The sequence below is a fragment of the Hakea prostrata genome, chromosome 10, assembly GCF_041222555.1.
Source record: "Hakea prostrata isolate BN-2017 chromosome 10, UWA_Hpros_2, whole genome shotgun sequence".
Lineage (NCBI taxonomy): Eukaryota > Viridiplantae > Streptophyta > Magnoliopsida > Proteales > Proteaceae > Hakea > Hakea prostrata.
Genome location: NC_142609.1, coordinates 37,226,480 through 37,244,458, shown reverse-complemented (window position 1 = coordinate 37,244,458; position 17,979 = coordinate 37,226,480). Strand labels below are relative to the sequence as shown.

Here is a 17,979-nt window from a genome sequence, read left to right as displayed (position 1 = left end):
TTACCAGATTGTACATTCTTGCCTTTTTAATCCCCTTCATTTCTGTATACTATAAACCCAAACAGGGTTTGTCAAGTGACAAGACAGGAAAATAGATTTCCAGTGCATCCAGATCCTTTACACCTTTATGCATAGTGCATTCAACTTTTTCCCTCACAGCCCACCTGAGGCTACGTTGGTTTTATCAGGTAAACTGTGAGAGGAAAAAGTTTGATGCACCGTGCACCCAGGAGGAGGAAATTCAAATCCATTCTCGGTAGCCAATTTAATTCTAGGTCAGATCTGAAATGATTAGATGCTCAAAGAACAGGAAGGTCCTATGTTCTTATTGTTTAAAACACCGAACTTTTATTTATATGAAATCATTCAAGAGATTTATGCCAACAAATTAAAATTGGATTGGCTAGATACACAAGCTAGGAGAGCCCACAAAGAGGATCAATTCTCCCACAACAAGATTAAGTTTGTAATTCATCAGTTCCTTCAACACTGAAATTATGTCGAAACACTGAGCAGATTGTCACCATTGTTGGATGGTTTACTCCAAAATAAACTTTAATCATGATCTGGGAAAGTACCGCTTATGTGGTAGGTCTAGTCTATTACCATTACAGGAAGATGGATTCACATGCGAACCTTCAGTGGTGTTTGGTCGCACTATTCTGCAAACAAAGAAGAGTTCATACCATAAGATACCAAGATAGCAGCATGAAGAGTTAGGACACAAAAGAAGGAATATGAATAACATGAAACAGAATTAGAATATAGCTCCGATAACAGGAAAAACAGAGAGTATTATTTATTTGTTATTCATAACAGGACTTTTCTTGTTCCTTTAAAGGTTCACAACTTTTTGGGTATAAATTCTGAATGAAGTTTGGTTATTTATCATGCAAGCGAAAGTGAAACACAGAACCAGCAAATAGTGTAACAGTAATTGTACTTTAGGCTCCTAACATGAAGATCTCGCAACTTCCACTCTGCGGGCATAACTCTCTCTCTCTGTGGTCTCTCTTACTGCATAGGGTAGTGATTGCAGTCCTGTCTATAACTTTAGAAGTCTGGAACAGCCTTGTAGAAAGGGGGTAAAGCTACATACATCTGGATACAGATAATCAGGTCTAAGACAGTAAAATGACCTTGAAATCAATCAAAATTTCATGATCTTGAAGTTCTTCATCATAGAAACCTTGAACAGGAAGTTACTGATCTTCCAAGCTATAACAGATTTCGATCTAACCTTCTGGAACCCAGTTTCAGATGGATTTTCTGAACCTTTTGTCACTACAATGAGATGATTTCCATGCCATTAGATATTACAGTACTCTTAATAAGCTTTCCAACAACACTTTGGATAAAAAACATAATTGATATTTCCTTCTGATTATTGAGTATTTGAACAGAATATTAACCCCAATGAGCTAAAAGAAACTAGAGGCAGGCCTAAAATGACCATGAGTGAGGTTGTGAAGAATGACACAAGGCTTGAGGCTCAAACCTAAGTATGACCTTAATTAAAGCTAATTGGAGGGCGCAATGATCCATGTTGTCAGCACCATGTAGCTGGGATTTTTCTGATTTCCCTCTTATTATCATGCTCCATCTTCCATTTTTCACTTTTGCTATTTCATTGTTTCTTCTTCTTTTTTCAAAAAAAAAAAAGAAAAAAATAATTTTCATTCTTCCTTAGTCTTGATAGGACCAGGCAGCTGACCTCATTTAGTTGAGATAATGCTGAGTTGTATTGACACCAATGAGCAATGCTAGATAACAATTATAAGCATATAAAAGCAACCATGAAATAGTCAATCTTGAAGAAAAGCCAACATTGATATATCACTCCTAAGAAAAGCCTAGGTTGCCAAATATATAAGGAATAGTCGATGTAGACAATCACCTTTCCACAACTTCATGTGTTGGGTCTCTTTCCTCTCAAAATCTACCTATTTCTTAGCTGGCATTATAGATCTTGCCCGTAGATTCAGAAATATTCCCCTGATCAATGGAAAATCAGCCAAAAACAAGGAACACAGTAATGGTAAAGAAATACCACATAGTCCAGGAAGAGCTAATACCAGCAGCATGCGACAAAGCTGTGAAAGATGACACGAAACTGCAGAGGCATATATTGGTGATTTATCCATCCCACAATTGGCCAAAACTGTACATTATCAACTCAAGATATTTAAATTCATTCAGAGCTCCCTGTTTCCATATATTAGGTTACCAGAAATTAGCATTTGTAAGACAGAGAAGCTGGCATAGATACCATCCATGATGTTAACTGCACAGAAGGATAATCCTTCTTGATTTTACTCCTAACCTGATTCCAGGTTCTACCTGCATGTGAAGACTTAAATAAGTATAATAACATTGAATATTTTCCAGTGGCAATTCTATCCGCCAAATGATTAGAAGAAAACCAAAATCAACTAATACAGAACAGAATAAAATTAGTGAACTTCTTTACACATACTTCACACAGGTGTTTGTGTCCTAAGGGTTTGGCTATGGATGGAAATTCTAGGTCTGTTAAGCTCCAACCAAGATTTGATATATTTTAAGTACATTTAAGAACAGATTTTCAGTTGATTAGGCAACTAATCCCCCCCCCCCCCTTTTCACTTTTTTGCTGAACTCTAGGATAATAGATTGAATGGGCTTACCCTCAACAACCAACCCAAAGTATACCATGAAAACTATGTTGTTCCAAGGGGAAGATGTCAATTGTTCCAGCAACACCTGAAAAGAATATGACTAGACATTTCAGAAGCATTTCACTGACTAAAAGGGCAATAGTACCTAAAATTTAAGATCCAAGCTCATGGACAACTAAGTACCAAAATGTGGTTTAAGGGTTCAGTGAACCACCTTCTTGGCAACTGTTTTTGTGTCCTTCTTCCCCTTGAAAATTTTATCCAGCAGTTTATGCAGGAAGTGCCCAAAAGGCCCTACATAAGCAAATCCAAACAACTGAAAGCAACATATTAGGAATTAGGACACATAAAAAACAATTAAAATTTTAGATCTATAATGCATAACAATACTCCTTTGCATGTTCCTAACCACATTCTAAATGAAATCACCTTTGTGAGTTACTACTCTATCTATAGCAGTATTGCTTGCACTTTTGCTTATAGGCATCATGTATCTCAATATAGTCAGAGGAGACCATCTTTATCACTCTGAGAAGGAAAAAAAAATCCAACCAGTATTTTCTTTTTCTTTTTTTTCTTTTTTTTTCTCAAACGAGCTGGAAAGCTTCCACTGGTAATTAGCTTGTGCCTCAATCAATATTAATACAGTTTAAGCTTACTTAGTTCAGCCGAAGCTTTCTAATTTTCAAGTAGCCAGACTAAGCTAGAATATTACCTGCCTCAATTGACATCATGTGAATAAAATGACAAACATCTACGGAATTATATGGCAGCATAGCCCCAACAAACTTTTGGTGGCAGGAAGGAAGACCTATGATTAATTCTTCTTATAAACGTAACGATGTAAACTAACCTGGGAGGTTACTCTAGTCAATATAGAAATACAAAGGCAGAGTCAAAAGTATCAAATTTAACAGCTGATACAGGAAAATATGGCATTTACCACCACCCAGTGCCCAACCAAGAAATGAAAAAAGAATGTAAATAACATCATTTGGTGATGTTCTTTCCTGATCCAAAATCTTTGAACAGCAAGGCAGAAAGAGTCAACGGCACACTCTTAAGTCATCCAAAAAGTCAAGGCAGGTGGTTTATTTGGATGTTCACTGAGAACTTTATTCCAACTAGTCTACTAGATGAGGCCTCTAAGCTTGGCAATATAAGCATGAGCATCACCATCTCCTTAAGGGAAATCTTATTTTTTGACAGTCTTGCCAAGCATGGTCTGTCTTTTCATTCTCCAAAAAATTCTTATTGCTTCTGTTATGTTTTTTACCCAAATTCTTGTACCCGATTTGTAAGATGGACCTACACTAACATATTTTGGTGGGCAACCCGAATGACCCGTTTGTGGAGATCTATGGAATGGGTGCGGAGGCAAAGCCCCTGCGGTATGGTACGACTGATCCTATGGGTTGACCCATTTACCCGATTGGAGTCTATATATATGTATCTTATGTTCATCTACCACACTATTGAAAGATTTGGGATTGTCAATTAGGGTTTTGGGTGAGAGTTCTTGTAACGCCATTCTTGGCGATTGGGTGAGAGTTCTTGTAACGCCATTCTTGGCGATTGGTTGTGAGATCTCCTTCTGTTCTTCTCCTACATAGTGGAAAAACTCTTCTTCTTCACTCGTGGACATAGCATACCACATCGGTGTGTGAACCATGTTAAATCTCTGAGTGTTTTCGTTTTTGTTTCTTTTTCGATTCGCTATTTCGTGGTGTTTGTTTTAACATTTTCAAATAGAGAAAGTTAATACCAACACACTAAGCTATGTTCAAGAATGGCAGTTCAAAAACAGTAAGGTACACAAGGAATATATGAGAAGTTCACCAAGATACCAGGTTCCATTATATGAAGAGGACAAAAAACCTTCCATCTAATAATTCTTTCAGTGGATTTAACCTGTTTGCAACTAGTTTAAGGGTTTCAGTAAGCACCTTATCAGCTACTCTGGTTGTCTATGTGTAATAGTGACCATAGCTGGAAAGGTCTGAGATACAAAATGATAATGGAGTTGCACAGATGGTAACTAATATGTTGAAGGGTAGATAGATATGCATGTATGGACTTATGGTAGAGGATGGACCAACAAATCTTCAGTCTATAAAATCAAGCTGGAGAGTAAGCATTATATTTACTTCCAATCCCATTTATCCAGTCCCTCATTTGAGTGTTTCATCCCTAGTGGCAATATCAATCACTTTAATAGTCACAAATGCCCAGATATCCAGTGATCAAAACATCAAGCGCATATCATCATGTAAGACTGAAAATAATGATTTACAACTTAAACTCCAGGGATTCAATTAACCAAGAGATTCTTACTACAGGTTGCAACTTACTATTCAGAACCAATTTCTTTACAGCAACATGTGGAGAAAGAACTAAAAATCACCACCTTACTGATAAATGATAGAAATAATTATTACGTCAAACAGCTATATGAGTTTCAGTGGGCATCATTCCTTAACTTATTCTTGATGTTTCCCTCTGGTTCAGCTTGGCATCAGGTTAGAGCTAAGCTGGAATTCTACCTTGGCATTAATTGGTTTGGTTCAAGAATCACATTCCTTGGCACAGCTACATAGTTTGCAGAGGTGCCCATGAAAACTCTCCCTACGATAGAGTTTCTCCACCTAAAGAAAGCAACCATCATCCTATTCCTGTAGTTATTGCAGGAAAGAAGTGAAAGATGTTGCCAAGCTTGTTTTTTGGGGCAGTAGATTCATTTCTCTCCCTGTCTCTCTGGGTCCATTTGGAAATTCTTCATAGGGTGGCACTTGTTGTCTGCATTGTATAGCTCTACTGTAATTCAATTATATCCTATGCAGCGGAATTTTTCTTTATAAATGTCATTTTTGTCACTACAGCAAGAGAAATACACATCGAGGCATTTCTATTTGAATAACATTTATTATCTAAGTTCAACATATAACCATAAAGTCTATGATCACATTTAAAATGTATTTCATACCCTAAGTCTCCATAAAATACTACATTTAGTGTCTAACTTTAGATACCACAAATTAACATCAAGCAAAACTGCATCAAACACAAGGTCTTAAGAATTTATCCAAATATCCCTGCCCCTTGAGCATTATTATCGAAGTGTTGAGACCCCATTTTACCATCCATTACTTGGGTGATTGTACACCCTTTCCCTTGATATCTCTAACACAATCAGAGCGAGCACAATCCACGTGTAAACGCTCTATAAAAATAGTCCACTAATCACAGAATGAGCTCAACTAGCTTAGTGATAAGAATATAATCACATCATGTTGCAAAAAGATGAATGATAAATCTGAAATGTATGACAATATTTGATCATAAATATATAAGCATGCATGATACTTGAAATAATATTGAGGACATGTTAAAAGACAATATGAAAACATTTTAGTTCTTGAAGTACATTGTTTAACCAACTAAGTTCATTCATCACTGTGAACTACCATTTACATGTTAAAACTCAGGTTATCATAACTATTACTCTTCCAATCTCATGCTTCCTTTCTAGGATCCGTTACATTAGTTTTCTTACTAGCCCATACAAGAGCCTAGAAAATTAAAATAGCCCAAGTCGGAGTATGGACCTTTTTTTTTTTTTTGGGTGAATAAATAATATATTAAAGACAAAGAGCATCACAAAGGAAATACAAAGGATCCACACTGGGGGGTGGAGCAAGAAGATCAAGGGGGGGAGATGACAGAGCAGCTGAGACCCCAGAAACTAACAATGAACCTATTTCTGGGGTTGTCGGCCACAGGGGGATGGGGAAGGGAAAGTAGCCTCGAAGAAACATCAAAGAATATGGCTTTCCAAATCATGTCAAAGGATCGGAATTTGGTGGTCCATCTTCTAAGATTGCGCTCCCACCAAATGTGATGGATAACGGCACTAAAGACAAGCTTGCCTAGGCGATCGCAAATAGAGCGGCCGGAGAAGTTTCTCGAGATCCAGGACCAATCATGAACAAACCCTTGCAAGCGTCTTGAGCGGGGCCAGATGGAAGCAAGGGCTCTATCCCAAAGGGGACGGGAAAGGGGGCAGGAGAGAAAAAGGTGGTCAATGTCCTCAAAACCATTCCAATAAAGGGCACAACTAGGGTTGGCAGGGATATGGCGGCTAATAAGGAAGGATTGGGTAGGAAGAGCAAGGTTGAGAGCTCTCCAGAGGGTAAGGGAGTGACGGGGAATATAACCTTTGAACCAAGCCAGATGGGACCAAGGGACAAGGGGATAAGGGGAGCGTAGGAGGTTCCATGCAGAGGAAGTAGTAAAGTATTTCAAAGGCGAGGGGGACCAAATGGTGTTATCACAAGGATGGTTAAGGATAGGGGGAGCGCATTCCAGATATGTGTGAGACTAGGGTGGGGGAGAGGGGACCAAGCCCCCTGGGAGATGAAAGTGTCAAGGGTGGTAGTCTTGGGGATGCGGGTCTCATAGACAGTGCGGGGGCCAAGTAGGGTGAAGAGAATGCCCAACGGATGCCAAGGGTCAAGCCAGAAATGGGTAGAGGAGCCACGCGAGACTTGGATAGAGATGGCAGAGAAAGCACGAGGACGAAGGAGAAGGATCTTCCTTCAGATCCAAGAAGGGTTCGAAGGGCAGGGAGAGGTCCAAAAGGAATCCCGTTTGAGAAGGTAGGAATAGACCCAAGAGACCGAGTCATGCTTAGAAGCAATCTTCCAAATGAGCTTAAGGAGGCATGCAAGGTTAACATCAAGGATGCGACAGATGCCCAGACCACCCTCAACTTTGGATGGCAAACCTCGGCCCAAGATATGGGGCAAAGGAATCTGGAAGCTTCTTGACCTTTCCAGAGGAAGGCACAGAAGAGGATTCCATGGAGTGGATGATGGATTTAGGGATCAAGAAGATACCACTCCAGAAAAGGTGAGAAGATTGGAGTACAGATTGAATGAGCACCACTCTCCCAACAAAGGATAAAAGCTTCCCTTTCCAGAGTTGAAGCTTCTTCCTTATGTGATCAAAAGCATAGGGGAACAGTGGTGGCGGGTGAGCCTACCAAGGATGGACTTGGTTGCCTTTTTTGATGCATATTGAGCTGAATCCGTCATTGATCGCCAGTCAACTACAGGTTATTGTACTTTTCTTGGTGGAAATCTTGTGACTTGGAAGAGTAAGAAACAATCCACCATTGCCCGATCTAGTGCTAAAGTTGAGTATAGGGCTATGGCCCACACCACTGCTGAATTGATGTGGTTTCGTCCGTTGTTAGAGGAAATGGGATTTGTAGTTTCTAGCCCTATGAAAATGTTTTGTGATAATCAGGCAGCCACTTACATTGCTAGTAATCCAGTGTTTCATGCGAGGACAAAGCATATAGAGGTAGACTGTCACTTTGTGCGCGATGCAGTCAAGAAAAAGCTTATAGTGACTCCTTTTGTGAGCTCTACTGACCAGCTAGCTGATTTGTTCACAAAAGCTCTGTTCAGACCAAGTTTCCAGTCTATCTATTGCAAGCTGGCATGGGAGATTTCTATGCTCCAGCTTGAGGGGGAGTGTTGAAGTATATGCAAGTTTGGGCTATTTTATTGTTCACGTTACTGTTCACGTGAATAGTAAAAGCTGATTCACGTGAACAATAAAACAGCTTTTACTGTTCACGTGAACAATATTATGCTAATGAGGCTACTCTACTTTATATTTCTAATGTAGGAGTCTTGCTACATAAGTTTTGGGAGTTTCTAGAAAGCATAGTTTCTATTTTGGTGGCAGTTTCTATTTTCAGAACTTTCTATTTTAAGAGCAAGAAAGTTACTAAAGCTGTAATTTTTTGTTTCTTTGTTTTCTAGAGGACAATTATTTGTCTCTCAAGTTGTATTACATATATTAGAAGCTATAAATAAAAGGGCTCTATGATTCTAGACTCTTTAGCTAGAATCACAGGCCTCTTCTACTGGTTCTTCATCTCTCTTCTCTTCTTCTTCTTCTTCTTCTTCTCTCTTTTCTCTATTTAAGTTCGTCCGCTGCTTTGATTATTTAAAGCTTGTTTTTTAACAAAAGTAATTATCAGATCTAGAAGGATGGATAATATTGTTAAATATAGGGTTTTAGGTAAAGGTAGGGGTTAACAGAATCTAATAGGTTGTAGAATTTGGTTAATCGAGAAATGTCAGCTAGGTTTAAGGTTTTGTTGAAGGGTACTGGATGACCTAAGGTGGGTAGGAAAAGAATGGGGTGAATTTGGATCTATATGGGTTTACTTTAAGATAGTTAGAGATGGGCAAATTTGGTGTGGGTTGGGTTTGGGGATAGTTGGGGATTAATAAATCTCTCTGGGATGGTTTTGAGATGGATCAGAGGAGTAACAAATCTCTATGGGGTGGTTTGAGACACCTAATCTAACACTAGGGTGATGAAGGAAGCCTACGATTGGTATGGGAGGGTTTCTAGGGTTCTTGAAGAATTCTTAGGCACTCTTTCTTGATCTTTCTCTCTTCTTCCCTCTTTCTATCTTTTTCTTCTTTCTTTTCTTCTTTCCTTCTTCTTTATTTTCTTTTCTTTTCTTTTCTTTCTTCTCTCTTTTCTTTCTTTTTCTTTTCTCTTTTTGTTTTCAGATCTGCCGCAAGAAGGGAAGGAAGGGGAGGGGGCAGAATAGGAGAATGAAGGGGGAGGGGTGCCGCGAGGTCAAGGGGAGGGTAGGGTAGGGGTGAGGTATAGGGTTGCCGCAAGGGTGGATGAAAGGGCCTGGGGATTTCACAAGGATGGGAATGGACTCTTAGGGCTGTCGCAGGGTTGGGAGAGGGGAGGGGTGGGGGATGGTGTCGAGTGAGAGAGGAGGAAAGGGAAGGGGATGGGGATGCTGTACTTACTTGGGGAAGCTGCTGAATTGTTGAATTGATGCTGGAACTTGAAGAAGATACTCTCAAAACCTAACCATGGAAGAAGACCAGGATTCAATTACCTCAATAATCAGATTTGTATTCAATTCAGAGTGAGTTTACAAGGAGCAGGGGTGGAGCCTTACAAGTGGTGGGAAAGACTTGACTCAAATTAGGAAATAAAGACTAACTCAACCGGGGAGTCCTTTATAGAATAGAATCCCCCTTATAACCGATTAAATAATAACCACATGAATAAAGAAACTAACTTGCATAAAAATACCTAGTTAACCAAAAGGAATCTTAATTTAAAATAGATTCCTAGTGGAACTCCAATTCTAACTAGGACTCACTTGCTGACTCAAACAAGGAAATAAGATCAGATATGGACTTATAAAAATAAAAATAAAAAATTACTGGAATAAAAATAATTAACTAAATAGGTGGGGAAAATGACCAAATTACACCTAGGGGGTTTTGGCCAGCCTCTCCTTGGCCACTTTGGTTGGGCCTTGGGCCCAAATTAGGGTTTCGGCCAAGGGAAATTCCATGCTTACATCAAAAACTCATGTAATGGATCCTAGAAAGGAAGCATGAGAAGGAAAAAGTACACCAATAAAATAAAAGAATAAGAAAGTATAGAAATAAATATAAACTTGAGCTCTTCATTGGACATCAATAGGCTTCAATGCATGTTCAAAATCCCACGTTTATTGTACGTAATGAATTATTAGAGCAATTCTGATAAAACCGTAAGGTGTAGAGTGTTAATTAAGGGTATATGTAGTTGCTTTAGTAGAAATGACAAATATATTAATTTAAATGGTAAGATAGTTAAATTAGACTATGAAGACCAAAATGACTAAATTAAATCAATAAAACTAAAATCTAAGTCAAATTAAAGAACCTTAAATACCAAAGTAAATTGATAGATCAAGCGAGATGAATGACTTCAAATTAAAATGTATACGCCTTTGTAGGTGTTGCAACTTGCAACCATGGAGAAGAAAGACACTAACCTTGATTCCTTCAAGTTTTGTTGACCTTGAGGTGAGTAGGATATCATCACATCATAGAGTTTTATTATATTTTATGATTTTTTTTCGGTGAATAATAAATTAAATTACTGAACGCAAACAAGAGGACATGTACAAAGGGGAGAGAGGGGGGGAGAGCCAGTCAAGGAGGAGACTGGAAAGGAGAAGATAAGACTCCAAGAACCAACAATCAGCCTATTTCTTGGAGAATCAACAAGGGGTGGGGAAGAGAACGAAGTCTCGACGAAACATAAAAATAGATGGCATTCCAAATCAAATCTCGGGATCGGGATTTGGAAGTCCATCTTCTCAAGTTATGCTCCCACCAAAGATGGTGGATAGTGGCGGCAAAGACAAGCTTACCCACTAGGTCACACATAGTGGCATCAGTAAAGTTTCTCAAGATCCAATTCCAATCTCTAACAAAACCAAATGAACGTCGCGATCTGGGCCAAATGGAGGCCAGGGCTAGGGTCCAAACAGAGCGGGAAAGCGGGCAACAAAAAAAGAGGTGGTCAAGGTCCTCTGAACTATTCCAACACATGGTACAGGCTAACGGGGATGTGGCTGCTAATGAGAAATGTTTGGGTAGGTAGGGCAAGGTTAAGGGCTCTCTAAAGAGTTAGGGAATGGCAAGGGATGTGGCCTTTAAACCAAACAAGCTGACACCAAGGGACCGAGGGGGAGGGGGTTCTAAGGAGATTCCAAGCCGAGGCAGTGGAAAAAGGGGTAAAGGGAGAATAAATCCAAGTAATGCAGTCCATAGTGTGGGATGAGAGGGGGGGGAGGGAGTTCCGAACCTGTGTGAGACTTGGGTGGGGGGTGGGGGTCCAAGATCCAAAGGAAATAAAGGAGGAGAGAGGGATGGATTTTGGGATGGGAGAGTTGTACACGGTTCTGGGGCCAAGGAGAGTGTACAGGATACCCATTGGATGCCAAGGGTCAAGCTAGAAAGAAGTGGAGACACCAGTGGAAATCTGGATAGAAATGGCGGGAAGAGCACGGGCACGGAGAAGCAAGAGCTTTCTCAAGATCCAAGAGGATTAGAAGGGAGCGGGACAGTTCCGAGGGAGTCATTCTTAAGGAGATAGGAATAGACCCAAGAGACCCAAATGGAATCATGTTTGGAGGCAATCTTCCAGATGAGTTTCATAAGACAAGACATAGTTTATGATTATTCATGTCTCAAAGTACTATCATCTATGTTTCATGAAATTTGTTGTATTTTTACATCTGAGAATGCTTTTTTAATAAATGTATGTATATATTCATATTTTAAGACTTTGAGCTTAATGGAAACAAAATGATAAAGAACCTAAGTGACTACCAACCCTTTCTGGTAAAGGTTTAGGTGCTGGATGATGTGTGTAGAGACTATTGTCTGATCCTTCCTATTACAATACCTGGAATTAGGAGCAGATCATGCATAGTGTGATAGACATTGTATATTTGGAAATAGTCCTCCCTGGGGTTATGATGCCTTGAATCAGGAGTAGGATATCCCTTGCACACTGATGATAAAAGTAGTCCCCTCAAGGTCAAGATGCTTGGAAAATGGATAGATTATCTATTTCTCATGGTTTTATCGGTCCTCCCCAAGGTTATGATGCCTAGAATCAGGAGTAGAACCCCCCCCCCATTCATGTTAATTATGATAACCTCACTTTTAACCTGCAAATGGTAGTTCACACTGATGACTAGACTTATTTCATCAAACGATGTACTTCAAAAACTAAAAAGTTTTCATATTGTATTTTAACATGTCCTCAATATTATTTCAAGTATAATGCATGATTATATTTATGATCAAATATTGTATTATATTTCAGATTTATCATTCACGTTTTTACATCATGATGTGATTATTTGCTTCTCAACGACCTAGTTGAGCTCATTCCAAGATTAATGACTATTTTTACAGAGCATTTACATGTGGATTGCCCATGCTCTAATTGTGTTAGAGATATCAAGGGAAAGGGTGTACAATATCCCAAGTAATGGATGGTAAAATGGATAATAACGTTCAAGGGGCAAAGATATTTCAATAAATTCTAAAGACCTTGTCTTTGACAAAGTTATTTGACATTAATTTGGGTAATCTGAAGTTAGGCATTAAATGTAGTATGTTGTAGAGACTCAGGGTATGCAATAATTTTAAGTGTGATCCTAGACTTTAGGGTTATATGTTGAACCTAGATAAGATATGTTATTCGAATCCTCAACATGTATAACCCCGCTGTAGTGACAAGAATGACATTTATAAAGAGGGGAAAAAAACTGCTGCATAGGATTCAACTCTGAGAGAGAGAGAGAGAGAGAGAGGTGGATTTGATAACCTTTTTTAAATGGTGACCCGTGAAGGTCAGTGTTACATCCACCCAGTTGGTATCCATCTACCCGAATACCCAAGGGAGTGATCCATAGCCACAAGATCAAGTTTCACGTTAATTGCATATCATTCCACACAATAATTTAATCATTGAGCAAGAATCAATAAAAAATCATTTCTTAAAGTAATTAAGTAATCAAGAATAAATCAAAGGATCTCAGAAGGATCTCAAACAATAAGCGGAAGCGAAGTCAAAACTGGTATAAATGTTAATCCTCAAATAGAAAGTTAAACTGTAAAGGAAAGAAGTCAAATCTCCTAAGGATTACATCAAGTATTCTTAATCAAATGATAAATGTGAAACTCAAACGTCTCAGTTTCTTGGATAATCTATGTCTTCCTAAGCGTAGATTAATCTTGGTATTCACAGTTATGACATGCACGCGAGTCACCATGCACGTCATCACTCCCGTAATTTAGTACGTCGTATGCATTAGTCATCGGTATCTCGTAATCTCAAAACGTTGAGGAATCTTGTCTACAATAAAATCTAAAACAACAATTCCACGAGGGATGAGTTCCAAAAAACTCAACAAGCAATTCAAATATATATGTCCACCGTTCAAGCATGTATGATAACAAGATATGGTATGGAATGCAATGAGGTAATGCTCCTATACTCTAACCAATGCAAGTCTCTATTTAGGTAGACACACATTAAGATACAACACACACCAACCTTCTCTGAGAAGTCTCACAAACCCCAAAGGCTCCAACCGAACTAGACGTCACGACCAAGGTATAGGGATAACTATGGTTGGGGATTAGGGCCACAATCTCTTACCAATACCATTGGCATGAGCATTGGATCGTGTCAAGGAAATACTTAGCCCAATGCAAGTCATCTACTTAATCATATCATTTTAGGTTCAGATAACTCACCCCTGACACCATACACTCAGTTCAATATCCTTCCTTATCTAAAGTCAATGTTTCATATGGCTCCAACCAACTCAGACTACGCCTCCTCTTAACCCTATTGGTCATCCACATGTGATGGGGGGGAGCTCTCATGTCCTCTCACGGGTTGGTTACTTGTCTTGAGGGCCTATGAGCCCAATTGTACCATATGCAACCCTACCAATGAATGGCCCCCACAATGTGGTTGTGTCCTCTCACAAGTTGGTTTCCAATCTTGAGAGCTCACCACCCCACATTGCTGCCACAGTCTTGAGCGCTCACCACCCCACACTGCTGCCACAAGTCACTTGGCATCCAATAGGGTAATAACAGGATGGGGTTGCCTAACCACATTCATCTAGACATCTTAGAAGTGCAAAACTAGGCTATATGTTCATTCTAAGGTTCCTAAGGCAGTGGTTGCACCATGACCCCAGGTCAAGTCCATCTTTATTTCAACTCAATCATGACACTTATAACCCAGCAAAACAATCATGATTTTATAATTTCAGATTCAGGAATGTAAAAGGCACAAAACAGTAGCATACAAGTTAATATGCAAGTCCGATATCATTTTAGAATTTAAAGATAAACACATAAATGAATGTCCTCAACTTGCAAGTAGATTGTACTTCTTCAAACAAAATCAAAAGACGACCTAACACACCCCAAATAATCCTATTTAAATGTTGGTTCAATGTTACAATAAACCCTAGAAGTCCAACATTGAAAGTAAGATCCAAAACTGCAAGGGAAGGGTTGCATCAAAGGGTGACCTTGGGAGACCCCTATCAATCGACCCTGGGGTTAGGGTCGCTTGAACAGTGCAAGTAAGGGTCGCCTAGGGAGATCCTTGCCAGGAGAGCCCTGTCCGAGCACAAACAGCATCTAATTCGGCACTCAAACGGCTACAAATTTGGGTTCCAAACAACTTTTAGGACGAAAAGAATATTCTAAAAACTCCTAAGAACAAGATCTAACTACAACAATCATTCAAAAACTCGAATCTAATCAATAACCTATCGAATCATAATTAGGTTTTCTCTGAAATCTATCCATAAAGAAACTGACAAAATAGGGTGATTGTAGAATCACTCCAGAACAAAATAAAAATAGGGTTTAGGTTCCCCATAATTATAGATCTCTCCACAAGGTTCTACCTTTAACGAAAAATCAAACAGAGATGGGCTATACTAACGGAGGAGTTAACTAACCTTACAAATTGTGGTTAGAATACGGATAACTCTACGGACGATAGGATGATCTCCGCAACGTTCTCCTTCACAATGAACACTCTGAAGTGGAGTGACGCTCTTTGACAGCCAAGTAGTATAATAATATGCTTTAGGTCGAAAAACATCCTAAATAGGGGTCCAAAACACAAAATACCACAAATACACTTTTCTCATTCGCAGGCACCAAGAAAGGTAGCCCAGGTAGGTCACCTAGGGAGACCCCACCCAATCGACCCTATCCCTGGAACTTAATCCAGGAGCAAGTTTCAAAGGTGGGAGCTCCATGGCTCTTCTTCAACACTAGCTCACACCCAAGGGGGTCTTACCTAATCTTTAGGACCTTCTACAAGTGTCATCAATGAACTCTTGATCCACTTTCCAAAATCCGTCAACGTTCGAGTTAGATACTCTTACAAATTTCAGCAAAACTCTAGATTCCTCATCTTCACCGTCTACTTCCATTGGTTCAAGTTCCAATCCAATGGTTTATATCTGGATGGCCCACCACTGCCTTCTACTCGCGTTCCGGGTTCTCAGACCTACAATACGGGTTTCTAAGTTAGGATCATGGGGGATTTCATAGTCAACACCCATATCTTACACGAATTTGTTGGTGCTACACTAAAAATTGAATACATAAGGATATGGGGTTTATATGGAAATGGCAGATAGGAATAGGAATTTATAGGCTGATTGGATATACTCTAGATACCTTAAGGAGGATACCATTGGAATAGTCTCTTGTCCCCTACAAGCATCCTGGTTTGACATAAGATTTTGAAAGACAGACATTTGGTGGCTCTTATTATTAAATCTATATTATATGATGACTCTCCCACCTTTCTTTGGTTAGAGCACCCTATGGGGGTTATGTATAAAAATTTCATTCGTTGTCTTTTTAAGATGGAAAAAAGAGTCAAGGTTTCTCCCATTATCATTGTTTCTAGATGGAGCACTGTCAGGTGTTCCCTTTGAGTATGATTGAGGCTCACACAGCTTGTGAGAGGATTAGTGGCCTAGAGGTTCTGAGGATCTGGTAGAGTGGAAGACTCCCACATCCGGGCACTTCTCCTCAAGTTTCCATCTGGAATTAGGGGAGATCCTTGTCTGAATCAGTTGACTTGACTTAATTTAAGAACTAATCTTTATTGTGCAGAAGAGTGTCGACTAAGACTCTCTACTCAACAATTCTTGTAATCTGGAAATATGTCCTTCCCATCACCTCCTTGTTTATGTTCGAACTACTCTTTATTGTGCGGAAGAGTGTCGACTAAGACTCTCTACTCAACAATTCTTTTAATCCAGAAATATTTCCTTCCCATCACCTCCCTGTTTTCTTTCAAATGAATTCGAGGACACTTACCAGTTATTCTTCTGATATCTGTTTCTTCTCATGTACGGAAAGGTCATATTAAGTCAATGTTGGACTATGATTTGAGAGAGATGCAGCTGGTATTGCTAGATACAGATTGTTTAGATTACATGTCATACAAGTTGGATGGTCCTGCTGTTTAATGGACTATAGTGGATGCTGTATATAGCTGTATTTTGTTTCTTATTTTAATAAATTGACCTTTTACCTAATAAAAAGATTGGAAACTTAGTACGAAAATGTTAGATATAATCTTTAAGATTGCACTTAGAACTTCATTTATCACATTTGGATGGAACAAAAATCATAGCAATTGGGCTAGACAAGATGTCAATTTTGAGAATTCATTTCAGGGGTAAACATGCTAACCCATCAAGACACTTGCTCTGATACTCCCAACAATAAGTTCTTGGTTTGCTTCTCTGCGGTTTACCTAATCAGCTTAACGGGTCCTTTGCTTCAACCGTATATCTGAGGTTGGTTCTTAATTGTATAGTTTTTTCCTCATTTTCTTCTTCAATTCTCATTTTGCTTCCCCTGCTTCTCTTGCAAAGGTCCCTTTTTCTTCTGTGATTTGTAGAAATTTTTGTTGTTCTCCCAGAAAGAATTTCTAACCCTGTGTTTCCTTGGGGTTTTTTTCCTTCAAACTTAATCCATCATCTCAAACCATGTTCATCATTGTTTCGTTTAAGCCAGATCAAGCTCATCTTGTGTTTAGAATACAGAGCAAATTAGGCTCATCGATTTACAGTGTAGCACCACCGTTGAGAACGAAATCACAATTATTTATAATGAAGTAATGATATTGCAACTAGTGACTAATTGCTAAATTCAAAAGTTGTAACATGTGAGTTAAGTAGGTACAAAGGGAAAACACATAAATAAAGGTTACCACTTTAAGAAGAAGGCGTCTCAGCTGGAGTTTCTGAATACCAGAGAGCTTCTGAGAAACTGAATCGCTGATTGCAGCCAACACACCGGCAGTAATCGCCTTCAATCAAGCAGAAAACTTACCAACCAAAGAAAGAGAAAACAAACAATTGGATCCCAACTGGTTTCCAAACCCAAATATCGCAACTCAGAATTGTGAGAGGTTCTTTTTGGGGGGGGGGGGGGGAATTCAGTGTACAACCGAACCTTAGTTCTCAAGGGGTGATGATGGAGCTGTAACATGTACTGTTGCCATCCCTTCTTGGCTACTGCTCCCATAATCCACTCTTGTTTCTTCTTCTGTCAAGTTCGGAACCAGAGAACTCTCTGTTGATTTTCTTCCACTTCCCCTGTTATGTGAACATCGAACTTGTTCTTTCACTTAACCTTCTCGGAAAACTATGGTCCATAATCTTTTAGGATGAACTATGTCCTTCCTGTCTCCTTCCTGTCTCCTTCGACCTTTTGCTTTCATCTTTTGCGTCTTTACAATCACAGTGAATTTCACGTTCCATTCTTACACAGAGTCCTTGTAACAGAAGAACAGACAAAGCAAAATGGCGGAGCGCGCTGAGTGGCTGTGTAGGCGCAACCCTTGC

General features: G+C 39.3%; 1 protein-coding gene across 1 annotated transcript; it reads right to left on the bottom strand.

Moving 5' to 3' along the window:
• Nucleotides 1-346: 346 nt before the first annotated feature.
• LOC149002727 (peroxisomal membrane protein PMP22-like) lies at nucleotides 347-17,937 on the bottom strand. Its single transcript, XM_089138574.1, has 8 exons — nucleotides 17,588-17,937; nucleotides 17,343-17,441; nucleotides 2,872-2,973; nucleotides 2,667-2,742; nucleotides 2,270-2,340; nucleotides 2,076-2,161; nucleotides 1,898-1,995; nucleotides 347-662 (listed from the first exon to the last, which is right to left on the bottom strand). The coding sequence occupies exons 1-7, from the start codon at nucleotides 17,657-17,659 to the stop codon at nucleotides 1,944-1,946; spliced, it is 558 nt and encodes a 185-aa protein (XP_088994700.1). The 5' UTR covers nucleotides 17,660-17,937; the 3' UTR covers nucleotides 347-662; nucleotides 1,898-1,943.
• Nucleotides 17,938-17,979: the final 42 nt, after the last annotated feature.

Bases quoted from the DNA above. Each gene is read 5' to 3' on its own strand.
- LOC149002727 (XM_089138574.1), bottom strand. From the start codon at position 17,659: ATGGGAGCAGTAGCCAAGAAGGGATGGCAACAGTACATGTTACAGCTC. The intron at 17,442-17,587 runs GTTCGGTTGTAC...GCTTGATTGAAG, and splicing joins ATCACCCCTTGAGAACTAAG to GCGATTACTGCCGGTGTGTT. The intron at 1,996-2,075 runs GTATTAGCTCTT...TCCATTGATCAG, and splicing joins AGCTTTGTCGCATGCTGCTG to GGGAATATTTCTGAATCTAC.